The following is a 17,834-nucleotide window of genomic DNA, read 5'->3' on the forward strand; positions in this document are numbered from 1 at the left end:
AACAATAGGATGTCGGAGCAGAGGGTTTATTCTTTCGAAACAAAGGGACGTCAGACTAGTGGGATGTAGGACCGAAGGGAATTATTCAGGTTAGTGAGAGGTCGAAACAATGGAGCGGCACTTGGGGGCCGATCCCCATTGTCTGACTCCAACCTCCCTCCAACTTCCCATACGATCAGCAAACTTAATGGCAGCAACAGAAAGTTTCCTTGGATCAGACCATGGGGACCAGACCCCACTGCTGGGTCGAATGTTGCTGCTGGCATTTTCTTCAGGTTGCAGCTACTTTTCCAGAGCTTTGCTGGCCACCAGCCCACTGTAAACCTGGCTCCCCGTGCTGGGGGACCATGGCCATGCCTACTAGTTTCTTTGAACGGAATCTGTGAGATACCACGGTCCCTTCATTAAAATATAAAAAATGTAAATCAAAGGGAAGGAAATGCAAAAAAATCTGTCATTATGAAATAAAGGTTCCCTCAAATACTAAATGTGGACTTATGAAATAAAGGTTACCTGAAATAACTAATAGTATTCATTTGAATGAAAAACCTACTTATTTATTGGCTTATTTGTATATTTATATTTACAATTGTTTATATAAATATACAGGATTAACAATGAAATTGATTATGTAATAATGATTAAAATAATCTAAATTCTTACCTGTTATAGTTTCCTTCTCATCCCCCATTTGAGTAAGATGACTCATCAAACTTTGTTGAATACCAGAAAGATTTACAAAATCAGGGACTGAGTATGCATGATTTGGGTCAGAAGATATGAGTTGCATCTCAGCTGAATTTGACATTCTTGACCCAATTGCAAATGTGACAACCCCTGCAGCCTTGAGCATGCTTGCTGGGCCTCGTGGAGAATCTCTAGATCTCCCACCAGCCAGCATAACAAGTATCTGCTTGGCACCTTCATGATGTCGACTTCCAGCATTTGAAACAAAGACATTGTCCCTCACAAACTGCAACGCCGCTCCGATATACTGAGGCCTTCCGCCTTTTGGTTTTAAGCTTGCGACGTGCTTAAGAACATCATCTTTTGTGTTGTAAGTATTCAGATTGAAACTGAGTTCAGCATTGTTGCTATACTGTACAACAGCAACTTTATCTTTTCCTTGGTTTAGGTCAAAGCTCTCAACCATTTTTGCAACAAATTCTCGTACAGCAGAGAATTGACTCCTGACATCATCAGATCCATCAATGAGAAAGACAATATCTCTGTTCACACTGGAGCTTGAACCTAGAAAATTCCATAATCATGTAAATTGTGTTAGTTCAAAATGCCACAGAAATCTGATTTGCTGTAAATATTTGCAGTTTACAGGTTGTGAATATATACAGATATTAGTAGATGTGCCTAGTAATAACAGATTTATTAAAGATAAGGTATAAAGTTAAATTAATTAATATTATTGTTTTACTCACCTATGCCAGGGCTGACAGTGTGTTTGTGAGATGCAATGTCTGAAAGCAACTGTTGTCTTACAACAAGTGAGTCAGAAATATCCTTGATAAAATACTGCGCCCTAGAACTGTGTGCTAATTGTTCCATCGCCAGCCTATCTGCATCATTCACTCCAACACTGAAAATGACTATTCCAGCATTTCTCAGTCCATCCATCGGAACTAAGACATCATCGTCTGACTTTCTCCCACTCAAGAGAATCAGTATCTGTGGGACTCCCTGCTGGGCTCTGCCTCCAGCTGAAGCAGTGAACACATTGTTCTTCACATAATCAAGGGCTACACCCGTGTTCACAGTGAACCCTCCTTTCAGTTTCACATTGTTCAAATGACTCAAGACTTCGTCTTTTAGTGAGTGAGTGTTCAGGAGAAAATCAGCAGTGGGCTCTGTGCTGTACTGAATCAAAGCAATTTGTACTTTGTTTGGCCCAATTTCTAATTGCATGACAAGCTCTTTGACAAAATCCAAAATTTGTCTTTCACTCGCTTGCATATCATCAGAGCCATCAAGGAGAAAAACAACATCGGCACTCTGGAGTTTTAATTCTGGACTTGTGGAGGTATCTGAAATGGATACAAACATTTTACAAAACCACATTTGTTGTAGACAGAAACATACCCATGGAATACAACTTTTATTTCCATGTCTCTAAAATGCTAATTATTTTCTAGGTCTTACCAGGAATGTCAGTTGTTTCTTGAGCACCGCTCAATGTAGCTTTTACAGATGGATGGATGCTTTGCAGATTTTGAAAGTTTGTAACATGAAAATAATGTGCTGGCGTGAAAGAGATTGTTTGCATTTCCAATGTATCAGCATTCTTTGTTCCAATAGTTAAAGTCTTTATCCCATTTTCTTTGAGAGACTGTGCTGGTCCTCTGACATCATCCCCTGATCTTCCACCACTAAATACATACAGATATTGAGGGACTGATTCTGCACGTCTGCCGCCAACTGAAGCAGCAAAGACATTGTCTCTGACGAACTCCAGTGCTTTGCCAATGTTGAGGGGTCTCCCCAACTTATGCCTTATTGTTCTTATGGAATTGAGCACATCGTTCTTGGATGAGTAGGAATTCAGGTAAAAATTGACGGTGGCATCACGGCTGTATTGAACAAAAGCCACTCGGTCTCTGTTTTCATCTAGATTTAAACTTTCAACCATTTTTTCAACAAAGCCTCGTATCTCTTCAAAACCATTGCGTGAGTCATATGATCCATCAATAAGAAATACTATATCATGTTTCTCAGAATCTGTAACAAAGACAAAAGATGGAGAAACAAAGGCCTTGTGATTTTCTGAAGGTAAACAGCTACAGTGATAGTCCCCAATAATTCAGTCAATGAAAATCATCTCAGTCCATGTTAAAGCTAAAAGGTTAAAACATTGCATCTTACCAAAACCCTTTTGGGGAGTGGTTTGCTCTACATGGTGCGAAGCATCTCTTAACAGTGACAACACATCCTGCTTAGCAGTATGAAGCTCCTCATAATCAGTAATAGAGATTGCATAATTGGGTTCATGAGATACTGTCTGCATCTCTAGGGTGTCAGCATCAGTTGTTCCAATGGCAATTGAAATGACACCCGTCTCTTTCAGCATTCTGACTGGAGTTCTTATGTCATCTCCAGATCTCCCACCACTCAGTAGTATGAGTATCTGTGGAACTCCTTCAAGAAGTCGACTTCCTGAGTCAGAAGTAAAGATTTGTTCCCTTACATACTGGAGAGCTGCTCCAATGTTATGAGGATAACCTCCTTTGTGGCTGAGGCCTCTTACTCTATCAAGAACCTCATCCTCTGTTGAGTAACGGCCCAAGTTAAACTCAGTCTCCACTGTGTTGCTGTACTGGACCACAGCCACGTGATCTTTGTTTGCATCAATGTTTATTGCCGCCACTATTCTCTGCACAAAATCTTTAATTTCTGGGAATCTTTGCTGAGAATCATCAGAACCATCAAGCAGAAAAACAATGTCTCTTCTGTTGGGATCTGTAATTACACAAGCATTTAAACAAACATTGGGAAATTGGGATAAGTGTTTCTTACCACAAATGTTCTGCAAATGTTCACTAACCCTGTGTGCACCACTTGCTCTACTATTTTAGAGGACCATCTTTGTTTACACAATCACTGGAACAGTGCTAAAATAACATGAGGAAAGCCTAAAACGGTCATCATGACCAAAAGGGTACTAGTCTGTTACTGTCCATCATTAACCTTCATATGGAATAAATGACTTGAGGTCCACGTCAGTCTGATAATGCATGAAGTTGTGCACACGGCATATAACGTCAAGTCATCACAATGTCTTACCATACAATGCCGGTTTGACAGAAGGGGTCTCACTCTTCTCGATGACAGAAAACATTTCTTGTTCAATGCCTGACAGATCACTGGAGTCTGCAGCAAAGAAAGCGTGACTGGCTTCCTGTGAAACAGACTGGATTTCAAGGGTATCTGCATTCTTTGTTCCCACCACATATACCAAAACACCCATTCCTCTCAAGTTTTCTGCAGCATTTCTGACATCATCACTGGAACGTCCACCAGTAAGGAGAACCAGAATCTGAAGGACACCCTGTTGGTGCCTACTTCCAGCGGAGGTGGTAAAAACATTATCCTTGACAAACTGAAGGGCTGCACCGGTATTGAGGGGCGTGCCTCCTTTATGCCTGACACTTTGCACGTTGGCAGCAACATCCTGCTGTGTTTTGTATGTGTTTAGAAAAAATTCAACAGATGGTGTGCTGCTGTACTGCACCACTGACACATGATCTTTGTTCTCATCCACATTGAATTTGTCCACCATTGTCTCAACAAAGCCAAGTATTGCCTTAAAGTCATTTTGCATTTCATCCGAAGAATCCAGTAAAAATACAATGTCGCGTTGAATGGATTCAGTTTGATCTGTGACAGACATAAATATGACTCTCAGTAAGTTACACAGAGTTATCCAATAGTAATAAAAAATATTATGGCTAAGATTTATAGATAGTCTTACCCAATACATTGTGTGATTTCAGTCTTGGCTGCTGTCGAGGCACCCTTTTCACAAACGACACAAGTTGTTGATGGATGCTACCCATATCATCAAACCGAAGCACAGAGAAAGCATAGGAAGGGTTGTATGCAATCATTTGGAGCTCAAGTATGTCCGCATTTCTCGTTCCCACACAGAATGGAACAACGTTGTCCTGTTTTAGAGCGGCAGCGGCACTTGCAACATCATCTTGAGATCTTCCCCCATTCAACAGAATCAATATCTGAGGGACACCGTCTTGATGCCGACTCCCAGAGGAATCAGTGAAAGCGTTTTTCCTCACATAGTCAAGAGCTGCCCCAGTGTTGAGGGGTCTGCCCCCTTTATGGTTTAACTGCTGGACAGCAGCAAGAACATTTTGTTTTTCTTTGTAGGTGTTCAAACTGAAATGTGTCTCTGGATCTCTGCTATACTGGACCACAGACACACGGTCTTTGTCCTCACCAACACTGAGTGTTTCTACCACTCTTTGGACAAAACTTTTCATTGCTGGGAACCCACTCTGTGTGTCATCTGACCCATCCAATAGAAACACTATGTCTCTTTGAGGGGACTCTAATTCAACTAAAACAGAATAGGAAAATCTTGTTTAGGAATGAGACATGTAATACATAAGTTAAAATATTATTGTGGTGCAATCATTACACATAAGATGGTTGGTAAAGCCAGAAGAGCTGGTAATTGAAAGTCAAACTACTAACTGTGGTAAACAAGGAGTTAGATGCAAGAACATTTAAGAAAACTGGTAGAAAAAGTAATTATTGAGAAACTTGGAAATAACTCATATAGATAAGATAAGAGGCCAATTCTTCTTTCACAAATGAAAGATGTAGAAAGCTGAAAAAGATTTCAGTATTCTTCTTTAACTCCAACTATACGGTCAATGATGTGATTATCATTGGCTCAAGAAAGAGCTTAAGAATAGAAAGAAATGACATTTGCTGATGTGGGGCTGTCAAGAAAGACTCCCCCCAAGGTACAAGAAGAAGGATGAGAGCCAAAAAAGAAACAGCGTAACAAGGAAGTTGCTACGAGCCAGTGGAGACAGTTTGAGAAACATGAAACTGATCGACTGACATGTTTCAGAAGATGATGCAGTTTCATTGCAATTCAAACTATGAAAGATCAAGTGTATTCAACCACAGCCATAAGGGGAGTCTGTTTGATTCATTCTCAAAAATGAATCTGTGACACTTCTTACCTACAATAGTGGGAGGCTCAATTTGTATTTCGGCCTGGACAAATGCAGCTATCTCTGGCTGAATGGACAAAAGTTCACCAAAGACAGGAAGGTTGAAAAGAAATCTGGAGGAGGAGGCAATTTTTTGAAGCTCCTCCTGTTCAGTGTTTTTCATTCCAATGGCGAAAGACAGAACTCCGTTTTGTTTCATGTCTAATGCTGCTCCTGAAACATCATCATTGGACTTTCCACCTGTCAGTAAAAGCAGAATCTGAGGGACTCCCTCAAGGCGTCTACTCCCAAACGAAGTCGTGAAAATATGGTCTTGCACAAACTGTAGAGCAGCTCCAGTATTCCGAGTTTTTCCGCCTTTATGGCGGAGACCTCTCACGGCATAGATGATGGCCTTTTTTAATCTGTGAGTTTTTAGGTTAAAGTAAACTTTGGTGTCATTACTATACTGTATGACAGCCACTCGAACCTTATCTTCGCCAATGTCCAGCTCTTCCACCATTCTTCTGATGAACTCACGAATAGCTGGGAGTCCATTTCTAGAAGCATCTGACCCATCGAGGAGAAACACTATGTCCCTCTTATTGCTCCCTGTGCCAACAAGGTAATGGATAAAAAGAGAATTCACGAACTGTGCGTTAAAGACTTTTCTACGCTGCATTTTGATCAGCATGAGCAAGCTCAGAGGATGATCATTAAAAGAAAGATGAACCACTTCTCTGAAAGTGTTATTTCAAGCAGAACTTCTAAGAACCATCTTTTTATCAGAAAAGATGTATGAAAGAATTTGTCAACTCATTGATGCGGACAATTGGAAAGAGGAATTAAGTGGGCAACATTCGTCAAAGCCTAAGAAATACAGAACACTTCCTTTTTGAAACAGTATAGATATTCAAGCAAGGGTAATAAGAAAAAATAAGAAAAGTAATAATATCATCACACTAGAAATGTATGTTAAATACAGTACATTTGAGAGAGAGTATAACAGAGAGTAAACACTTTTATTCTGAAGACAAATTCTTTACTCCAATTTTAGGCATATATTGAAATGTGGAATTCTTACCTACTAAATCTGAGATTCCAGTCATGGTTTCCACAGTTTCTTTGTTTATGTTCAGTGTATCAACAATTTGTGAGTGGATTGAGGGTAAGTTGGAGAAATCAGTGACTTTGTATATAAAACCAGGCTTGAAAGCAATCATTTCCAACTCTGAACGATTGGCATCTCCCACTCCAACCCCCACTGACACAATTCCATGCTCTTTAAGAGCAATAGCCGGGCTTCTCACGTTATCAGTGGACGGTTTTGTACTTAGAAGAATTAAGATCTGGGGCACTCCTTCTAGTCTTCTACTGCCCATTGAGGAAGTGAAGACACTGTGCCTCACGAACTGGAGAGCTCCCCCGATGTTAAGGCGCCTCCCACCCTTGTGCCTTAAATTATCTATGGCATTTATAATGTCATCCTTTGCCTTGTGGGAACTCAGATAAAAGTTGACCTCAGGGTTATTAGCGAACTGAACCACAGACACTCTGTCTTGGCCCTCATTGACAGAGAGGCTCTCCACTATGCTCTTAACAAAGAGTTTTATCTCTGGGAATCCATTTATTGTGTTATCAGAGCCATCCAGGAGGAACACAATATCTCTTTTTGCAGCATTGCTTTGTACTAAGACAACAAATGAAATTCAGTTAAAGCACCGAAAACATCAGTCGAAGTGTTGTTTTCTTACAGTAGGTTTAAAACGCCACTAGGGAAAGAGATTTAGCTTACCTTCCCGTAGAACTACGCTCAGCTCTTCACTTGGTAGGCTCACGTAGTTGTTGAGCCTTTGTGTGACGGTGCTCAGCTCGCTGAATTCCCTCACGTTGAAGGCAAAGGAAGGGTTGTGTGAAATTTCCCCAATCTGCTTTGGGTCTGCATCCTTGACACCAACACCAAAAGGTACAACTCCGCCTGTCTTTAACGCGCCAGCCGAATCCTTTACACTGTCCCTGGACCTGCCTGCAGCCAAAACGATCAGGAACTGAGGGACATTTTGTGAAGCGCGGCTACCATAACTTTCAGACAAGATGGTGTCCTTCATGAATCTTAGAGCAGCTCCTGTGTTAAGAGTACGTCCACCAGCCAATGTCATTTCTGTGACCGCTCTTTTCACCTCATCTTTGGTCTGATAAGAGTTAAGGTAGAAAGTTGGAGTTGGCGTCTCGCTGTGTTGAACCACTGAAACTCGCACCCTGTCAATCCCAACATCAAGTGGTTCGATGACTTTAAGGATAAAATCTCGGATGTAGGCAAAATCTCTTCTGACATTTTCTGTGCCGTCAATGAGAAAGGCAACATCTCTTTCTCCTCCAACAACCACATCTGGGGGAAAACAAAGACAATGATACCAGGGAAACCTTTATGTAAGTCACATTTGTTTCAGTAATTGAAACAGATATACTGTATGTTAAAAGAAACACTCACCAGTTTCATCAGGGAATGATGTTTCTGTAATATCTGTATCGCCAACCACTGTTATCAACTTTGGCATTATTTGTTCAGCCAGAGCTGGCAAATATGAGAAGCTTGTTTCATGGTAAGCCAGATCTTCAACAAAGGCAACTGTTTTCATTAAGGCTTCATCTGCTTGCCCAGAACTGACCGTGAAGGTCAAGACACCAGCAAGAGCCAATCTATCAGCTGCATTTTTAGCCTGATCCTGGACTGGACCACCTGTGATCAGAACCAACACTTGCTGGACTCCCTGCCTCCTACGTGACCCCGTTGATGGCTGGAACATGTTGGTTAGGGCATAATTCATGGCAGCTCCTGTGTTCAAAACTGAGCCTCCAGTCAGCCTGAGTTGAGAGATTTTATTCACAACATCTTCCCTGTTGCTGTAGCTGTTCAGATAAAATTCAATTTTTGGGCTCTCGGCAAACTGCAGGAGACCAATCTTTACCCTGTCAGGACGAACATCCAGCTGGTTGACCACGTTGATGATGAAATCTCTCACATAGGGAAAGTTACTGCTGCCAATGTAGTTGGATCCATCCACAAGGAAGACAATGTCTCGAACCACTTTTTGAGTCTGCACTGTGGTTATCTCCACCACTAGGGAAAAGCACAAAAAAACAAAACAAATTGTCCTCTTTATAATACTAAGTACATATAATTTCAGGCTCAGGACGATGTAACACTGTTACGGACACAATAATAGCTCAAATGATTGAAACAGTTATCTGTATATGCTGTGAAGTTGAGTCTTTGGTCTGGGCCCTTGTTTTCATCCCTATAAGCTAATAGTTGGGTAAGAGGACACACATTTATCAATGCACACACCCCAAAAAGAATATTTATTTTTCTCTCAGCAATCAAAAAAACAGAAACAATCTCTGAGATGCTGAAGACAAAAGGCAGTGAATTTTTAACTTAATATGTTTCTTGGCAATGTATGTTGCTGGTCATCCCTTATGTAAATTAAGTGCACTTTTACACCTATAGTTCAGTAGATTCAGTGGGATTTGGGGTTGAAGTTGCAAGATTGTTGCATTTTTTTCACTTTCACACCACCACAAACAAACTGAACTATCCAACAAAGTGCTCCAGGTTTAGGTTAAATGGACCAGACTGCTCAGGTGTGAAAGCACCACTAATATTAAGTATTTAAATAATTGTTTACTCAATTAAAAACTTAGTTCTATTGATAATACTTACAACTAAGTAAGCTCACAGCTGAACTAGCATTATCTTGCTCCAAAAGAGTCATGTAATGCCCCTTAAACTGTACGTGTTCATGTTTATGTGGCCTTGTACTTAGACTCAGCCGATGACACGGCTAAGCTGGCACTAGTTGCCATAGCCAGCAAACACTCTAACTTACAAATTGGCTGCCTATAGCCATCAGCATCAGCCTTCTGATTACTAAAACATATTTCTACTGTTTATCTCATGTTCATTGTTTTGAAGCCCAAATAATTGCCACCATCATAAATTCAATCCTGTCCTAAGTATTGTAAACTCTGTGACTGGGACACCATTCATCCCAGACTTCCAAATCCTCCGAAAGAGATTTCCCTTTTTGGAGGTTCAGTGATAGCGCTGGGAAGTAGGTTGGTTCACAATTTCCAACTTGTTCAGTGGCATTTTTCATACAACAAAGGAGGATTTTGATTGCTCAATTTTATCACGCAGCACAACTCTTCCGAAGCATCTGCATTTGTTGTTTTTCCACTTATTTATTCAAGGTTTTCCTTGAAATTTGTCACTTATCTGTATATTTCCATTTCATTCATTGAATAATGACAAAATATATTTTTAAAATGTAGTAGATGTTCGTGAAAGACAAAGCAGTACCTGGCTCAGTGGGCGTTTCAGTAACCACCACCCCAGCTAGAGTGGAGAGCGCATCAACAATGGCCTTTGGGTTGCGAACCAGTGCTCGTAGGTCTTTCAGAAGGAACGCAACACTGTCAGCAAAGGCAATCTGCCGCAGCTCGTTCTCCGTCGCGGCCTTGGAACCCACAGCTAGAGTCAACACGCCCAGTCGCTGCAGGGCTAAAGCAGGTTCTTCCACACTGTCACTGGACTTTTTACTGGTCAACAACATTAAAAGCTGGGGTATCCCCTGTTGGATACGACTGCCTCTCTCAGGCCGCAGCATATTCGTCCGCACGAAGTCCAAGGCTGCTCCAATGTTGACGGTCTGACCCGGTCTTGGTTTGATTGCGCCCAATGCAGCAGTTAGATCCTCCCTGGATCCATAGGAGTTGAGATCAATCTCAAGTCGGGGGGCATTGCTGAACAGGGCCACACCCACTTGAACTCCATCTGGACCAATCGGCATGATGTCGACGAACCGCTTGATGAATTCTCGCACCGAGTTGATAAGCGTTGCACCCATTGTACTGTCGATGAGGAAAATGATGTCTCGTTGGCCAACTTCCACCACTGAAAAGAACAGAAAATGCATTAATATGAGAATAAAAAATTATAAAAATAAATCTATAAGTACTAAGGGCTACCAAAGCCCACCAAGGATATATATTTAATAGTTAGATACATAATTTATATTTAGATTGAACTATTTCACATATGTGTGAACTAATGTTGACATAGGAGAAAAAATATGAACGCCTTTTAAATGTTAAATTTAACATGTGTTCTCATAAGGTTTGAATTAGGATTTGCAATCAAAATCAAAGATAGGTTTTTGTGCTGCATATAGACAAGATATATTGTACCAAAGAAAGTTTAATTTAAGATTAGAACATGAATAGAAATGCTGAATAACATTCATGATTAATCAATAAAATATGAAATTAAAATACATTGGCACTGGACTTCGGCCCTTAACGAAATGCCATTTCCATTTATGATACCTGTTTTTTATGTCTTGGTCATTCATATAGTTGCCCAAAAGGGGGGCCATGCACTTCAAGTGTGTTTGTTCTCCGCATTGCAATGATTGTTGGAACGTTGTATTAATTGTTAAAACTTTCTTAAAGTTGGACAACAAAGATGATATCCAGATATAAACTGCATGCGTTTTGCATTTGCAAAACAACAAAAATATTCAATTCAATGCAGGAACTTATAACTACAAAACACTTTCAGCCCTATCGTGTGACGGGAGCGGAGGGAGGACCCAGAAGCAGAGAAGGCCGGGGGGGGATTCCAAGGCTTTATTGTACTCAGAAAACGAAAAGACAAACGACAAAGGGAACACAGAGGTTAAATACAAGAGGTAACGAGGTAGTGAGGTAAGGAGGAACAGGTGATACATCAGGTGAATCACAGGGCAGGGCGGGACAATCAGACAGACAGGAAGTTAAACTAGGCAAGACGAGACAAAACAGGAAACAGAACATACAGACACTCACAGGGTAACAAAAGACAGAGACCACTACACAAGACCAGGGAGGAGACTAAGACACAAACACGAGGAGACGAGACAGGACCCAATACCAAAGAAGGAGAAAAAGAAACCAAAGCAACCACCCAAACATCACATATCAAGGAATATATTTGGGTACACAGTATGTTAGTGATATGATATGGGCACAACCCATTCTGCAATTCTATGCAGCTTTTCAGCTTGTGTTGATTTTCTTAATTATTGGTCAACTGTGTGGATCTATAAATTTGCAGCAGCTTAGTCAAATTTCAAGTAGAGAACTTTTCTATTGTTTAATGTGTTATTACCACCTCTGTTAAACATCCTTACTACGATTGAGAATATAGCAATATCAAGTTTGGCACTAGCACATCTTACCTTGTACACTATATTACATTCATTAGGAGTTCTTTAGGGCTTTTTCTTTTTTAAGTCTCCATCTACAACCACAATGCTTCGCCAACATTTACAGAGAAGTTACATACCTTCGGTGAACTCGTCCTGAACTATAATGGTGCGCTGGACCACCCCGTTAATGAATGGGAGCAGCTGGTCACCCATGCGCGCCACTGTTCTGAAATCACGGGCTGACAGGACAAAACTTTTATCTGTAGCAACTGCTTCCAGATCTGCCCTGGCCGGGTCACCAATCGCCACACCGAATGCAATAACTCTGTCCCTCTTAAGGGCCCGGTCACCGGCACCAGTATCATCAGTGGACGGCCCAGCACTGATAACCACCAACATCTGGGGCACGCCCTCGTCAGCCCTGCCCCCAGCTGTTTCGCTTAAAAGGCTGCTGGCTACTTCCTCCATGGCAAACCCCAGGTTAGATTCATCGCCCCCTGAGTAGGAAAGGCCCTTCACCGCTTCCAGGACTGATGATTTGCTGTCATAGCTATTTAGATAGAACTTTATCTGTGGGTCGCTGTTGTACAGGGCCAAGGCCACCCGAACAGTGTCCCTGCCCACATCAAGGGGCTCAATGATTCTCAAAACCAAATCGCGCACAAAGGGGAAGTTTGCTGCTCCAACGTTCTCTGATCCATCAATTAAGAGCACTAGGTCAGCTGAATCTTGTGCTTTAAGGGAAGAGAGAGAGAGAAAACACAACAAAATGGAACTTGTGAAAGCGTTAACATGGTGAGGCAGAGACAAAGAATCCAATCAAAGAACTCGTGCATATCATTGTGTGTGTCAAGTAACATTGAAAGTGAACAAATCAATCAAACATTGCAAAACACATCATACTGCATGTAGGCTGAACCAAGGAGATTTCCTAAAGATATGTACTGTTGTTGTCATCATGAATACTAACCACTGATGAGCTCATTCTCCTCATCTAGGATGGGCAATCTTACTTAGGTAAAAAGCATATTTAAATCCCAGATAAACTAATGTTTTCCCACATCAGGGGCAGATTAGAAATCCATCAACATGTAAAGCTAAGCATGACATTTTCATTTTTACAGAAAGAAAAAGTTAATAGTCAGAAATGTGGACTGTGACTGAGTGACCATGAACTAAAAAGCTAAAGAGAATTATAAAAATCAACTGTTGAGCCTTAAGTAGGGAAAATTAAAAAACAAAGCTACTATGAAATTATATTAATTGTGTATAGTGAATATAATGAATACATTTAACTACATGGTTCAGTAATATTTTCTTATTATTTACTATAAATATATCTGAATGAAATAAAAATGTAAAACCAAGGGTGTTATGAGGTTATACTATGGTAACAACTGCAAGTCAAAAAATAAAAATAATGCATGAAAAAATTGTTGTTTTATCATTAAATCTTTTACATAGTTCTCTGTTAAATTGGTGTGATGTGTCTCTTGTAGAAACTCCGTTGAGTTCAGCCATCCCATGCAGACTCTTGTTATGGACCCCAGATACAGTGACCAGCCATGACCCTGTGGCATATCCTGGACGCCTACAATATTTGAGAATATATTACATGTGATTTCATGTAAAGTCTTTACAAATTTAATTACGTTTTTGGAATATTGGTGTTTCCAATTCATTTTAAGTTGAATCATATATGCTGGCAAGAGAAATGTCCTTTCATGGACACATTTTACACCTGTATTTTAACTTCTGGTAATTAATCATAATATATTGTATAGAATTTCAAGGCATCTACATGTAAAAATATTCTCAAAGTACTTGCAGGTCAAGGATGAGTCCAAGCAGGTTCATCGCTGTTTTAAATACAGAGTATTGCAAATATTTCACACAGATAGACATTGTGACTAACACAAAAGAAAAGAATACAAAATGCAAGACACAGAAGCAGTGGTGCATGGTTAGCTATGGTTAAGAGTTCACTGATTGGATTTGAGATGTGATGTTTTACAGGGTGAGGCATCCTTGAGTCCATTTTCTTTTCCAAAGGCTTTCTGAGGTGTCAATATATGTATTTTACAATGTTATTCTGTTGCTGTCTGTATTGTGTCCTCTCACCACAGCAGTGTCTAATTCTAGTAAGCATCATCTGGAAATGCTGTCTTAAACTGTGCCTGAGGTTATGGCTGTATGCCAACACAGAAATGAAATAACTGCCTAATTTAAGAGCACACTTACTGTAAATAGCTTTATTTCAATCCATTGTCATTGCTTTTATTGCTTTTATTATATTTCTGTGCACACCCTAATCTGAGATGCTGTAGGGACGTCAATCACATGCAGATCTAATAGTGATTTTTTATTTTTTTAAAGTATTAGGTGAATATTAAGTGTGGTGAGACAAAACAAGTGATGTTAATTTTGCAGGTGGACAGTGAAAGGTTATTGTGGTTAAAAAAAAACACTTGATTGTGTTAATAATAAAATCCAGTCACGGCCACATATGCAGCACCTTCGTCCTGCACATGTAGACACATTAGTAATGGTAGTGACACTGGTCCCATTTCATTACCTGTCCCTCCTCCAGACACGGGGGCCTCGTTTGCCACAGGACCACCCCCTGACCGGGTCACTGCGTCACAAAGCCCCACCACTAAATCTTGAATTATATCCCCCAAAGTCAGGAAAGAGTCTACACTGAACACATGAGAGTCATAGGGCTTGCTAGCCATGTCCCTGAGCTCCGAATCAACTGCATCCTGAACTCCGACCGCAAACACCTCCACGCCTGCCAGCCACAGCACCTGAGCCGGCTCGGCCACGTCATCCTGGGAGCGCCCATCTGTTAGCACAACCACCACTTGGGCCACGCCATCAACAGCGCGGCTGCCCGACGCAGTGGTCATGTGTGTACGAGTCAGGAAATCCAGGCCCAGGCCAGTCTGGGTTCCCCCACCACGATAAGGCATAGCCTCGATGTGTGCCAGGACTCCCTGTGTTGTCGGGTAGCGGTTGAGCTGGAACTCAGTTTGTGGCTTGGTACTGTACTGCACAAGAGCAAATTTAAACCTCTCCCCTCCAACCTGGTGCAGTGATTGTATCAAGCTGGACAGAAATTGTCTGACATGCTTAAAGTTCTCCTCTCCTATACTCCAGGATGAATCCACTAGAAAGTATATATCGGCTCCCAACCCCTGTGCGCAATCTTCAAAAGAGTGTTTGGAGAACAAAAGTGAAGACCAGTGAAAAGATGCCTGGTGTGTTTGGTACCACAATATTGTTTTGGTGCTTAACACAACTGAAATGTTGCTGCTTTGTTCAGCAGAAGCATCTGACTGCACTTGGTATTCTATTTTTATTCCTCCAATGTTAAGATACATTGTTTGAAATCAGATTAAAACCATGTAATAATAATTGAAAAATAGCCAGTTAACCAACATTAAAAGTGAAAAACCATGTAATATTTTAATTAATTACTGTAATGAATTTAGTTTTCTTAGGATGTCATGAGCACTTTTGACAAGTCCTGCTTTTTTTGCAATATATGAACAGGTGCAGGTGTAGACTACAGTGTACATTTTTAGGGGAGCAAAAACGGAAAAAAGAAAAAATGGATTCCTGAGTATTGTGTAAAATTGGAAAAAGTTGACAAATCATCTGCAAAATGAGCTCAGCCTGCTGACTGCAGCTGAGATGACCTTAGTTTGACTTACCTTCCTGAGCCTCAATTTGAGGGAGGAGTCCTGCAAACAGGACCCCTAGGAGGGCACAGAGCGGTAATAACCGATGCCTCTTCATCTTCTACGGCCAGTTCAGCAAAGGGACACCTGGAAAACCAGAAGCAAATATGATATGAATGTAAACCAGTTCTGTCCTAACACCACAAGGCCTGACCAGCACCTCATTCTTCAACTGAGTCTTCTGTTCCAATAGGGTTATTATAATGATAATGAAGAATGATTCTTCTGCATGTTTATAAAATATACATTTTAAATTAACATATTCCTATGGAAAATACGCCTTGATTTTCTGAGCCCACCAGATGGCTCTGTTCCACGAAAGGTTGAAAGCACACTGAATTCCATGAGCCTTTTGCTTTAAACCGAAAGCGCCATCTTGTGTGCTCAGAATATAAAGGAAATGGTTCACAAAGTATCAAGAAGCTTCATTTGGCTACAATTATCAAAATGATCTGATATTGTAATTATACTCAGACATCATAAAATTCTGTATTGCTTCTCTTGATGTAGACAGAACACAGAAAAAAGATCAAATCAGGACCAGCAACAGCAGTAGTGCAAGAAAACAGCGTAGTGAAAGTGATGCTTGCAGTAGTTCAACTTACTTAACTAACCACAAATAAATAAAAGGCAAGTACAGCTTTGAAAAGAGAATTATAAAAAAAACTAGTTAAGTGAGATGTTTACGTGCAGAAATGTACAGATGTTGAATGTTGTGATTATAAATAAATAGATGCTAAATCTATGTTTCTAATTTGTATTTGTGGTAGTAGTCTCTGAGAGTCTGGGATAGGGTATGACATATTTGAAATGATGTTGCACTCCCTAGTTTTGCTGCAGTGCATTTCAAAATACAACATACTATATCACGTGGGGGGGCAGTATCTCAGTCCATAGGGAGTTGGGTTGGGAAACGGAGGGTCGTGGTTAAAGTCCACACACGGACCAACCTATGGTGGTGGACTGGTAGCTGGAGAGGTGCCAGTTCACCTACTGGGTACTGCCCATGTGGTCTTGTTCTATGGGCAGCCCCCTGTCTCTCCATTTAGTGCATGTGTGTGGTACTGAGCACGGGGGGCTGCCCGTCAGGCCTGTGTGTAATAACAACCGAGTGTAAATTGTAATTTCCTCTTGTGGGACTAATGAAGGATACATTATTATTATAGGCTTATTTAAGAATGCAACATCTATTCTTCAACACACCACACATCTCCTGTCAATCAAAATGAAGAGATGTCCTACTGGTACTTCTGCTGAAGCATCACCAGGTCCCAGTTGGGACCTGACCTAATGATGGGATTTTCATTTTTCACATTAACAAGGCAGCAGCAAGCATGTACATCCTGTCCAAGATTTAAAATAGACATGGCAATAGACATGGAATCTGCCATTAAAGGCTGCTATGTTTCAATAAAAATGATGAGAATTGAATCAGCAGCTCTTCTGGTCCCAGAGGTCTTGGTTTGTGCTAATGACGGAGCTGCAGCATGTGTTGGAGTTTCAGTAGCAGACCTGAAGCCCAGAGTGGTAATGATCAAAACCACCTGTTAAAATACCAGCCAATGTGCTTTAGTAATTAACTGCTTGGTAAAGACGGAATTTTCCAACTCACAAAACAAAGTGTTCTTAAGAGGGGTGTTGGACTGGAAAGTCCAGTTATACAGAAGGGGTGGGTGTATTTTCTATTCAGTCAGATTTTCCCCAATTGTAATGTTAAGTAATGTCACAGGAAATGAAAGTAAGGTCATAAGTGGCTCACTACTGAGAAGTACTGCATGCATGACTTCCATCTCCTCCTGTGCACTGGCTTATGTCCTCAGAACAAGGCCGAACGAACTGAGCTTCCAACGACATAGACAGTCTGACGCTTCACATTCACACACACAACTCATAATCTTACACACACATACGCCCCGTATCCGTCTGACTGCCTCGGTTTTTGTGTTTTCTCCCTCCCTCACAAGCCACCTCAAAAAATTCCTTCATGTGACCACATGACCCGTGTGTTGTCTTGTGCATTATCATGTTGTGATGTTGTTATGTATTGTATATTATTATGTTGCTGTCTGCATTGTTTCTTTTGGAGAAAGCGTGTGGTGGTGCTGTTCCATAGCTGTCGCCCGGAGGCTTGCTCCAACCTAAGTCAAATT

General features: G+C 40.9%; 1 protein-coding gene and 1 long non-coding RNA gene across 4 annotated transcripts in view; both read right to left on the reverse strand.

The window, feature by feature from the left end:
* col6a3 (collagen, type VI, alpha 3) overlaps positions 1-15,771 on the reverse strand; it is a 51,915-nt gene extending 36,144 nt beyond the window's left edge. The window contains exons 1-6 of one of the 3 annotated variants that reach the window (XM_032530360.1): positions 15,658-15,771; positions 14,517-15,149; positions 12,079-12,675; positions 10,054-10,647; positions 8,182-8,811; positions 7,486-8,079 (exon numbers count right to left, since the gene is read on the reverse strand). In XM_032530360.1, coding sequence (XP_032386251.1) covers positions 7,486-8,079; positions 8,182-8,811; positions 10,054-10,647; positions 12,079-12,675; positions 14,517-15,149; positions 15,658-15,742 — 3,133 coding nt within the window. In that variant the 5' untranslated portion in view covers positions 15,743-15,771. The remainder of the gene's footprint in view (positions 1-7,485; positions 8,080-8,181; positions 8,812-10,053; positions 10,648-12,078; positions 12,676-14,516; positions 15,150-15,657) is intronic. The other 2 variants (XM_032530361.1, XM_032530362.1) reach the window with 2 other exon arrangements.
* LOC116698432 (uncharacterized) lies at positions 11,250-12,072 on the reverse strand. The gene is made up of 2 exons (XR_004334207.1): positions 11,709-12,072; positions 11,250-11,315 (listed from the first exon to the last, which is right to left on the reverse strand). It is a non-coding gene; the product is annotated as an uncharacterized LOC116698432 (long non-coding RNA).
* Positions 15,772-17,834: the final 2,063 nt, after the last annotated feature.

Source organism: Etheostoma spectabile, chromosome 11 (assembly GCF_008692095.1).
Source record: "Etheostoma spectabile isolate EspeVRDwgs_2016 chromosome 11, UIUC_Espe_1.0, whole genome shotgun sequence".
Classification (NCBI taxonomy): Eukaryota; Metazoa; Chordata; class Actinopteri; order Perciformes; family Percidae; genus Etheostoma; species Etheostoma spectabile.